An 11,834-nucleotide genomic window follows, 5' to 3' on the forward strand; every position below is an offset into this window, starting at 1 on the left:
GGTGGTGCGCTTATTTTCTCATTCCCACTAACAATATTTCTACACGGAACACTAACACCACTTCTCCCAGAGAACATGGATCGTTTTGGTTATACGCCCACTTGTTTCTATGATGAAAGAGCAAGTTAAAATGTCTGCTAAAATGTCTGCTCCGAGGACGCTATTGTTAAATGAGTTTCGGTTTGTTTTCAGTGGGAAGCGAGAGCAGACAGTAAATCCCGCCCACTACATTTGATTGGGTAAAGCGCGGCCTGCTTCCTGATCTGAAGGCACGCCCACTTGTAGGCCAGTGCGTACACGTTATGACGAACCCCCCCGACAGATTCAAGCGGAGAGCAGAATCTGTTCTTGAGAGATTATGATTTGGGTAATATGGTCTCTCTTTCTGGTACCAGTCAAGGAAGCTGATGAAAGGAAGGGACGCGCTGGTCGCCGGGGATGCGCCATGACACTCATGGGTGGCAAACCTCGCACCGGAAGTTCGATGAAATACATTGCAGTGAATGGAGCCGTCTGGACCAGCTCATGAACAAACATTATTTCTGAACGATTGCAACCTTTGTCATAATCATCGGTTCAGGAATATAAAAGAAGACAAGTTGTTTTCTAATCACTTGCAACAGCGGCAGGTATCGTTTCTGTCTCGGCGGTAGCGCGAGATTTGGTTGCCAAACAGGAAATGGTGGACAGTCTCGCGATACTTTGGCCGTTCAGAAACATACTTTGTACTCTTTAGATACCTCTATAAAATGAGTTTGTTCATAAACTGTGCGACCAATCTGCCGGCTGGAATTGCATGATAGAAAAAATGACTTTGACTTCCCTTCCTTAAAAAGAGATTCCTTGGTACCAGTCAGGAGCCTGCAGCTGCCGCATGTTAGACCAGTTGCAGGCGGGATACGTACGCCAGGCTAATCCCAGTGTACAGGTGAATTGCAATAATCCTAAAACTAACAAACCCTTTCACTGTCTGCAGGTACCGTTCCTTCTACAAACCCAAGTACAAGGTGGGCTACAAGACGGTGACGGAGCTGGAGTGGAGGTGTTGTCCCGGGTTCTCAGGGGAGCAGTGCATCGACGGGCCCACCTCCCTGCCTGACATCATGGTGCCCCCCTTCAGGGGCGGCGGCGTGCCGCACCGGCCCGCCGTGAAGGGCTTCCCCCACGGCCCCAAGCCCCCGCTGCCGGGGGACCACAGGCCCGGCGGGGGAACCCTGGACGCGGGCCGGCTGTTCCCCGGCGTGCCCGACAGCAGACCCATTCCTCCTGGCACTGGAAAACCAAACTATGGTGAGAACAAAATGCATGTCATCCAGTGGCGGACAGTAATAAAGTACATTTACTTGAGTATTCTGTACTTTACTTGGTAACCGGAACACTCGCCCCAAAACACACTCGCCCCCATGTTTTCCGCGGACCGCTCGTCCCCAGCAGTTCTTGTATTCTTGTATCCGTTTTACGGAAGTTAAGGTTAGGAATACGTTTAGGGCAGGCATATTTTTATTGAGGTTAAGTTTAGGAATAAGGTTAGGTTTTGGCATAGTTTTACCAAGGTGACGTTTATGAACACCTGGTGGCGATCGTTCCGAGGTCGCCGGATTTGACCCGGGGCGACTGTGTTTCGACTGTGACCGTTCTTGTATAACTTTACTTGAGTAGTTTGGGGGTTTTTTTTTGGCGGGGGGGGGGGGGGGTGTCATCATGACTTTAATTCTACGCACAGATTATGATTCATCAAGATATTCTGTCCGTGGCTTGTTACAGTATGTACACTTGAATCTCACGTCAGCTGTTGGGCAGTTGTAAGTGCCACACATCTTGCGTAGCTGTTATTAGAATACCATGTAATTCTTCATGTAAAATCAATTACAACACTGACAAACCTCAAATAAAATGTCTATGTATGCACCAAAATTTGTCATAATAGGTGAAGTAGACCCCAGGGTTCCCCAGACCCCAATTTGAGTTCTAGGACTAAAAAAAAATCTTTGGCATCGGTTCAAATTATTTATTTCCAACTCCTCTGCTGTTTCTCTGTTCAGGTAATAAGTTTGTTCCCGGCGGGGTGAGCGGCGAGCGTCTGGACCGACTGGAGGAGGACCTGCGGCGGCTGACCCAGGGCCTGGACACCCTGAACGGGGTGGTGAGCGGCCTGGAGGAGCGCCTGCGCACCTCGCTCCGCGACGACTCCAACAAGTTCCTGGCCTCGCTGCTGGTCAACCCGCCCCGCCCCGGCGCCGCCGCGGTGGGCTTCGGGACCATCCCGGACGGCGCCCTCCCCGACGGGGGGCTGGAGGGAGGGGTCCTCGGGTTCGGGTTCGGAGACCTGGCGGGACGCGTGACGGAGGTGAAGGACGAGCTGACGGCCAAGACGCACATCCTGGAGGAGATCCAGGTACTGTAGTGCTGGTGTTGTTTGTTTGATTGATTGAATGTAAACAGCACGAGGTACAGTCAGACATTAAGGATACAAGGATAACACAAAAAAGTCCTGGGGGCTTGTTTCCATTGTGGCCCTATGTATTCAATTCATCAACAAAGCATAAAAAATGCACATAATAATACATGTCATCAATAAATACAAAACGCTATATGTACAAAGGAGAAAAAGGAAAAACGGCAGCAGTGAATGACACCTCCTTTCTATTTCACTAATGCAAAATTATCCACTCGGTCTGTGTCTCATAGGGCTGTGGACACTTCATCATCATTAGGCAGATTTATTTTTTTCAAACAAAATGTGAGAACAATGGCTTCCATTATAGCATGCTAACTTTCCAGTAATAGAAAGCCTGCCGTTTCTATTAGCTTGGATTCCCCATCGATGATGTCACTGGTAGGCTGTCCACAGCCCCCTCTGAGACACAGAGTGAGTAGACAATGATCATTAGTGAGGACCAATTATATGAAGATACAGTACGTTGAAAATGGGTGAAGTCATACAGTACTTTAAGTAGATAAGCAGACTGATTGATTTAGTCTGTTCTGAAAAATCTATTAAAACTTGTTTGCATTGATTTGTTGATAAAAAAAAGATTATTAAAAGAAAATGTGCCTCTCGATTAATTGAAAAAGTAATCAGTGAAATAATCGCTAAGACAATAGGCTGCTCTATATAGCATGTGCAACAGAACACAGGATGGCGCTACCCCTCCATTGCAATCCACCTGAAAACGTTCTGTTTACTAAAGAGAGCTGAAGAGACAGGGAGACTGAACAAACACTCTATAGCAATGAGTACTATCAAAATAATATTTATATACATGTTATATTTAATATAGTAATATTTGACACTTATTTTAACAACAAAATATCACTTGTTTCACCTTTAAGTATACCCCCTTCACCTGATTACAACATTTTGATTTGAAAATATTGACATCAAAAGGCCTTATGTTCAAAATAAGACAGCATAACGGCAAATTACTATTGCTTTCTAGTCTGTAACAGTTGTGCTAATCAAGTTTTTGATATACAAAACACAAAGGTTCTTAGTGTTTTATCGAGTAAAATATATATATTTTTTTCCATTTCCCACTTTTTCTCACATACGTTTGACCGTATGAAAACGCTCCATATCTGAGTACTTCTTCCACCACTGCAAATTGCAGACAGGTGCTCTTTCATGGCGGTTTAGAAGGAGGGTAAGGAGTCGCACTTTTTGACGGCCGTCTCTCTCTCTCTCTCTCTCTCTCTCTCTCTCTCTCTCTCTCTCTCTCTCTCTCTCTCTCTCTCTCTCTCTCTCTCTCCACAGGGCATGGTCATGGGTCATGACGGCCAGCTGAAGAGGCTGATGGAGTCGACCGGGGCCGGCGGCCGGCCCATACCCGCCACGCCCGCCCTCTTCGAGCAGCTGGTGGACGCCAAGCTGGCCGGCGTGCGGGCCGAGATCCTGGACGGCTTCGAGCGGCGCCTGACGGGCATGGAGACGCACTGCGACCAGCGCATCGGCGAGGTGCGGCGGGAGTGCCAGCGGGAGCACGTGGACGGCGCCGAGCAGATGCAGCAGTCCCTGGACGGCAGGGAGACGGGCATCAGGGAGGAGCTGGGCTCACTGCAGGCCCAGATCCAGGGGCTGACACTGACCGAGAGCTGCTGTGGACAGGTGAGACCTTAGAGGCCCTGCATGCACTCTACCCTCCTCCTATCCTGAGCTACAGTAATACATAGTGGTGTAAAGTAACTACGCACATACTCTAGTACTGTACTTACGTATAATTTTGAGGTATTTTTACTTTACTGGAGTATTTCCATTTTTCAGTACTTTTACTTCTACTCCACTACATCTTAGAGGCCCACACTACCCTCACAGCCCTATATACATTTCGGCCATTCGAAAATAGCAGATCTACAAGCTCACGTGAACTTGTAGATCTGCAATTTTCTAAAGATTTTTATACATTTTATACATTTGAAAACTAATGGGACATTCTGCATAAAGAGCACTATATACTTTTGGTACATTTTGATACCAATACTTTTATACTTTTACTCAAGTAAATTTTGAATTCTGGACTTACTTACTTACTTGTAACAGTAAGTAATTGATACTATTGATACTTTTACTTAGGTAAAACAATTTAGTACTTTTTCCACCACTGCACTCTACTCTCCTCCTATCCTTATCTACAGTAATACAATCCACACATAGTTGTAAGAATTACAACAATACACCCACTAATACATACATTAGTTTAGAGGACCATACTCAATACTTGTCTGGAATTACATTATGGCAAGGTAACTAACTACACAACTCAAATCTCAACCAGAGTGTCCTGTTGCTTTAATTTTAGACTTTTAGTTTATTCATATTTACCAGGGTTCAATAGTTGAGACAGCTACATCACTTCCATGGTGAATGACTGCAGTACTAAACACCACAACAGACTAGACATTTTACTTTGAATAATGACTGTCGTGAGGATACTTTTTATAACCGAAACATCTGTGTGTTTCCACACCAGGTGAACAGTCTGTCCCATCGCGTCCTCCTCCTGGAGGACTCGGTCAAAGGTCTGACCGAGTCCCAGCGCCAGCTCCAGACGGCGCTCAGCGACCAGTCGCTCCACGTGGAGACCCTGATCGAGACGCGCCTGGTGGACATGGAGGGACGCCTCAACGCCACCGAGGGGGGTCTGCTGGACGGAGGGGGGGTCCTCCCTGGAGGTCTGGATGGCTTCAAGGTATAAGGCAACAGATCATTTCAAATGGTGGATATTCAAATAGTGTAAAATAGTTTCTGTTTTAACTATTTCACTGCCAGACTTATTTCTGGCTGCGTTTGCCCACTGCCAGCAATTTTAGTTTTTTTAATCCTTTCAACTGGTCACAGAAAATGTATGTTCATTCGTTCATCCGGTTGCCTCGCCCAGAGAAAACACATTACAACCGCGATGGCCCCTTGCCTTCTAACAGCATGTGAATATACCATTTCTCGCCAAAAATGCACGCTTTTCTTACCTTTTCAACTGGCCACAGAAAATGTATATCCCTTATGATCGCTTGTCCGACTGTTTGTAATCACACACGGTACGTGTGTGCATTGCCCAGAGAAAAATATTCCATACGGGGCATCCCCTGGCCTTCTCCTGCAGCAGCACTTTGAAAATAGGAAGTCTCACGAAATACAGAGGGAAAAAAGTCAACTCACGATAGAGACATTTTAATGAAAAAGTTAAACAGGAAGTGGACGGAGGCGGAAATCTATTATTTCCGGATCCGGGTGAGTGGAAAGTGAACCTGATCACTCGGGTGACAGGGAACAACGCGATCTTTTATAAAACGATAAAAAAACAATAAGTCTTCATAAGTTGTCCTTGGCAGTAAGAGAGTTAACCAAAAAATATCACTTACCCATACCTTTAATATTAATATATATGTTTTTTTTATTTATTAAGACCCTCCTGGAGGACAAGCTGAAGACGCTGGAGGAGCGGGTGTTCGTGGCGGTGGAGGAGCTCAGCAACGCCACGGCGCCGGCGCTCCTGGAGGGCCACGTGGTCCCGGCGCTGGAGACGGAGATCGAGTCGGTGCGGCGGCGGGTGGAGGGCGACCTGGACGGCATCCGCAAGCAGCTCACCGACCTGGAGCTGCTCTGCACGTCGTCCTGCTCGCCCGCCGGCACGGGCACCTCCCTCCTCCCGCCCCCCGCGACGGGGGGAGGGGGCGGGGGCGGGGGCGGGGCGGGGGAGGAGTGCGAGAAGACGACGGACCGCCTGGACTCGCACGCCGACCGGCTGGAGCGTCTGAACGGCACGCTGCAGGGTCTGCTGTACCGCATCGCCCGGGAGGAGCAGGAGGGCTCCGTAAGCGGAGAGATCACCCTGCTTAAGGTCAGTTCACTTCAAACAGGTGGCTGTCTTTGATGCATTCATTGATTAGAGAGAGCACTAACGAGCACATAACACGTTTGACACTTTTATGGTCCCGACCATAAAATCATGACGGGTTGTGATCTTTGCACATCTTCTATTTTCAAACATCTGAAGTATAATTTAGGGCAGAGGTATTCAACAGGGGGTCCGCGACCCCTAGGGGGTCCGCGGAGGTACTGCAGGGGGTCCGCAAAATTGTTGTTTGATTAAACAATATTTTTGTTTGAAAAAAAAAAAAGAAACGTTTTTTTTCCTTTTTTCCCCCCAAAATGTCAAATTGTCTTTAAACATAACATGAATCCATAGCAAACAGATACTGGAGGCACAATGCACAATAAAATGGTATGTTTATACATATTTTGTAGAGATTTTTTATTTTGCACACTACTGGGGCAGGTGCGTATAGGAGCAGGCAATATAAAACACAATTGTATACATAAATATACAATATATGTGGTAGCCCCCCCTACCCTACGAGGTAGGGGGTCCCTGCTCCATCTCCCCATCAGTATGGGGGTCCCTGGCCTGAAAAGGTTCAAGACCCCTGATTTAGGGCTTAAGTGGTTAATGATCAAAAATGATCGTCCAACTTTCTGCAGAAGTACTTTTACTGCTTTAAGTATACTTTGTTAATACTTTTGTATATTGACTTAAACATAGTGTAAGTGATGTATTATGGTTAAAACAAAACGAAAAAACATGGGGAAAAGATGAATAAGTTAAAAGCTCTATATTCTGATAGTAATCATTGCTATAGAGTCTTCCTGTGTCTCTGGATAATGGACAATGTTGTCTGCTCAATCCGTCTGTGTCATCAGTACCAATATTCTGTTTATTCTGCATCCTGTAGGAATTCTCTCTCCTGATTGGATGAAATTGGTATCCCAACCTGAAACGATATTTTCTGTTTACTAAAAGACCTGGGGGAAAAAAACAAGGAGGCCATAGCCATGATTACTATGAGAATATAGAGCTATTTAACACTTATTTTAACGAGAGAAATATCCCACCACTTTAACCCATTAAGACCTGGAACTGTGTCAATTTTAGATTTGAGATAAAAAGCATTATTTTACACTTTGGGCTATTCAAAAACAGCAGATACACAAGCTCATAGCGCGGCACCGAGTGCCGCGCTATGAGCTTGTAGATCTGCTATTTTTGAAAAATCGTGAAAATGTGTGCAAATCTTTGAATATATATATTCTTTAAGCACATTTTTTTTTACTCAAATCTTTGCTTCTGGGGGGTTCCTGGAACAAAAAAATGTATGGGGGTCTGCGGCCAAAACATTTTTTTGGGGGTCCTTGACATGAAAAAGATTGAGCACCACTGATACAGAAACATACGTTTTTCAGAAAACTGTTGAGATTTAGGAGACACGTGGAATCGGCTTCAGGTCTCAATGGGTTAAGTACAAAGTCTGAACACTTCTTCCACCGCTGTCTCCAGGTCAACATCAACTCGGTGAACCGCACCCTGAAGGGCCTGAGGGACTCGGTCAGCTTCATCTCGCGGGAGGTGGGCCACGTCAACAGCACCTGGGAGCGGCGCGAGGACCAGCTCGCCGGCCAGCTGCAAGGGATCACCCGCCTGGTGGGACACCAGGCCTCGCTCCTGGGCGCCGGCGAGCGGCGGCTGGCCCAGCTCAAGGGCGAGCTGTCCTCCCTGAAGCGCCGGCTGACGGGCGAGATGCAGGGCTGCCGCGCGACGGCGCTGGGCGTCCGGCGCGAGGTCGAGGAGGTGGACGGCCGGGTGAGCCGGGTGGAGGGCCAGTGCGGCGGCCTGTCGGAGCTGGCCGACCACCTGGAGAGGATCCGCGCGGAGCTGGAGAGGCACTCGGACTCGTACCTGGCGCGGGTGAACGGCACGCTGGCCCGGCACTCGGAGCAGCTCGCCGAGCTGAAGGGGGAGGTGAAGGACTGCGCCAAGAGGTCGGACCAGTAGCGTCTGTCATAATAAGCTTACGGAAATAGGACGAAACGAAAAACTGTGTGGTGCGCGTGCTTCTCGCACGCCCCCGAATGACTTGTGATTGATTTACTGTAACCACTTAAAGGTGTCATGACATTCATTTTCACTTTTTTTATTTTCAATGTTTTATTTGGGGTTTTATGACTTCAATTACACCCAAAAAAACCTGAACTTAGAACATTCAGTGGATTTTCTGTGGTCTGGGGTTTTCTGAATAATTAGGCTGAAAAGTAATCTGAGCTTGGCCCTTCGACAGTGAGGTCACAGTCGATTAATCCCGCCCACTCTCCTCCTCGCCCCTCCCCTCCCCTATCCTTTCCTTTGGGGGGGGCGGAGCAGAGGCGATGATTGACAGGCAAAATCCCTCACCAGCGACACCCGCAGGCAAAGATTTATTTTTTCATTGCAGTTGAAAAGGCTTTAGAAATGTGAGAGAAAAACACCTGCCATTGATCACTGGAATGGAATTTTCACTTAAAACTTTTTGTACACTTTTGAAGGACCAGGACAAAGACTTTGAATGTGGTGTAAAAGTGAATGTCATTAAACCTTTAAAGGAATAGTTCACCTAAGAAATTACTTATTTTCTATCAATTACACACCCCATGAAGCCTTGAATTCATGGATATTTTTTTGTTTTTGTCGCATTCCTAAGTCAATAATTTGATGACCATGTGTATTTCGGTTAGGAGACACAAAGAGTCTCCTTTACGTCTCCTACCAGATGCATTAGCCGGTAGGAGACGGTAATCAAATTATTGTCTCAGGAATGCGACAAAAACTTAAAAATGTCCATGAATTCAGGCTTCATGGGGTGTGTTATTGATAGAAAATAAGACTTTTTTTGGGTGAACTACTCCTTTAAACCCCATTATGGTTGACCAGAGTCCATCAGGGCTCTATGCCTAGTGTCTTTTCTGTTTTCTATTATTGTGGGGAAAGCTTTTGCTGAAATTAGCCGCTGCGGCGTGTTGTGAGCTTGTCGATCTGCTATTTTCTGCAAAAGCTTATCCCACAATACAGATGCTGGGGTTTGAGTGGTTAAGCTCCTTCCCGTGGTGGTGGAAATAGCTCTGATCCGCAACCTCGCGACAACATTGCGAAACGCGACCCTGTCGCGAGTTTGTGGTATTGCGCTATTTTCGGCGCACACAGCAACACCACCGCGTGATGGAGTATAAATCGGGGCTTTATTTCTTCTCATATAGCTACAGACCGGTTAGCGTCCGTAGCTACGGATCGAAACATCTAAACTGTGCGTGTGCTTCTTCTTCTCGCCTGGCTCGTGCGTTCACACCAAATGCGTTTCTAGACGCACCACACTGCCCCCTATATGCTCCGACCAGAGGGTGTAGTAAGCTGTATCACAGTTATTGTACGTATGGCTCGTGGGGGGGCGGTGTTAGTTTTTGTTTTTCCGGACTATCTATCTAATTTTATAGCTAAAATACAGTTTTAGTGTACATGTGTTTATAATTCATCTGAGAACATTTGAGGTGAGAAATAGGTCCATTTTGATCGTTTCGTCGGATGGAACTTTTTATACGGTAACAGGTCGGAAACCTGGCCGCGTTGTGCCACATCATGGCATGTTCTCCATTGAAAACCAATCGGATCCGTTGACTTGACGAACGTCAACGCATTTGGTGTGAATGTAGCATTCTGCTTTATTTATACTCCGTTGTCATGGCGGTGCGGCACTGCGGAAATAGCCGCTCCGCAAGCTCATGGCGTCACGGAACGTCACCGGGTGACGTTCCGTGACGCCGTGAGCTTGCGGAACGTCTATTTCCGTCACACAAACGCCACCCATGTGACGGACTATAAATCAGACTTTCCTCTCTTCCGTCCCGTCACCTGTGTGCCAGACACGAATGGACTGAACTGGAGCGTGTGAGTCATTTCCCATCACCCTCTTCTCGGCATAGCGCCCCCCTGGTGTACAGGGGGTTTCAGCTCAGTGGAGGAGGGAGATGAGGATAGAGACAGAGACAAACATGAGAGTTCTGAGACACACCTATTGGTTGTATAGCTGGGCAATATTTTCCCTTTTTTTTCTCTATAGGGCATTTGTTTTTGTTTCCCCCTGTCTCTCTTTTTGACCGTGATTGTTTTGTTCTCACAACAATAACACCGTTTTTGTTTAACTTATATGAAGTGACTGCATTGTTATGTTATATTGTTTGTATTAGAGATGCTTGTGTAAAAAAAAAAAAAACAATAACAAAGGAAATGGTATTGGACTAATATGCTGCTACGGGTTTCTCTACTGGCCAGCACATTGTTGACGCCCTGTCTGTGTGTGTGTGTGTGTGTGTGTGTGTGTGTGTGTGTGTGTGTGTGTGTGTGTGTGTGTGCGTGTGCGTGTGTGTGTGGACTCTTTTGTCTGATCCTTTATGAATACTGTGTGTCATTATGGTGCTATTCTTTTGTAAACAAATGTTTAAAAAAAAAAGAAAAGAAATATATGTATTTCTCCTTTGACTATTGTTTAAATTTCCTGATGTATTCCCCTTCACATAAAAAAGCCCTTCGCCCTTTTCCAACCTTATCTTGGTCCTCACTAATGCTCATTATTAAGATGGAACCATTTATCTCACTCTCACTCGGCTGAGCTTTTAAACGTGGTCGTTTAAAACAAGATTTAAACCTTATCTATATTGTATTAATGCAAGAACAATGGCTTCTAATTTTAAGAAAAATTGTGCCGTTTCCATTAGCTCGGAATCCCGATCGATCGACGATGTCATTGGTGGATCTGAACTCTGAACTGTCCTAAAAGCCACCAATGAGAACACTAGAGTGAGTAGACAGAAATGATATCATCTTATAATGAACATTAATTATTATTTTAGTGAAGACTAATTATATGAAGACTATTAGTCTATACACGTAATTTCCACCTGCCGTCTGTCCAGGCTATGGCACTGTAACCACGACTACAGAGGAGCGTTCCCAAAAAAACGGTAATAAACAGCTTAAACGTAGGAAAAGTGAAACAATTGGCTTAGTCACTCTCTTCATACCCCAATGGTCAATACCCGTGTGCAAGTTCAGAACAACTCGTCAACCCACTGAGAAGAAAACGCGCTTCCAGACACTTTATAGTAGGATATTGTTGTTGTCGGGCAGAAACCTCTCATCTCCATATTTGAACTTTTTGTGTTTTTCCGTAAATTAACGCCCTACTTGATCATTCTACAGCGTCACAGAAAAGCATCAAAAGTAGCGCTTCGAGCTTGTGGATCTGCTACTTTTGGTATTTTTGAATTTGAATCCTGAAAAGTAACAGTTTGGACATAATGAGGTTTCCACCTAGCCTGGTAAACCCTCCCTCCAGAAATCTCATTTGTATTTTATTGGAATCAAATGGAAATGAGATTTCCGGAGGGAGGGTTTACCAGGCTAGTTTCCACCCGACAGAGACCATATAGTATAGGATGGTAACCGGAACAGTGGGCACCGGGTATTTCTGGGCACCAT

The 11,834-nt window shown here is 46.1% G+C and overlaps 1 protein-coding gene across 1 annotated transcript in view; it reads left to right on the forward strand.

Annotated features, from left to right (window-relative positions):
* emilin3b (elastin microfibril interfacer 3b) overlaps positions 1-11,210 on the forward strand; it is a 49,446-nt gene extending 38,236 nt beyond the window's left edge. Inside the window, exons 3-8 of the mRNA XM_080445679.1 lie at positions 977-1,290; positions 2,043-2,395; positions 3,755-4,105; positions 4,968-5,186; positions 5,901-6,335; positions 7,830-11,210. Coding sequence (XP_080301805.1) covers positions 977-1,290; positions 2,043-2,395; positions 3,755-4,105; positions 4,968-5,186; positions 5,901-6,335; positions 7,830-8,324 — 2,167 coding nt within the window. The 3' untranslated portion in view covers positions 8,325-11,210. The remainder of the gene's footprint in view (positions 1-976; positions 1,291-2,042; positions 2,396-3,754; positions 4,106-4,967; positions 5,187-5,900; positions 6,336-7,829) is intronic.
* The last annotated feature ends 624 nt before the right edge of the window (positions 11,211-11,834 follow it).

This window comes from Gymnoscopelus braueri (assembly GCF_963280865.1).
Source record: "Gymnoscopelus braueri genome assembly, chromosome: 12".
In the NCBI taxonomy this organism is placed as follows: Eukaryota; Metazoa; Chordata; class Actinopteri; order Myctophiformes; family Myctophidae; genus Gymnoscopelus; species Gymnoscopelus braueri.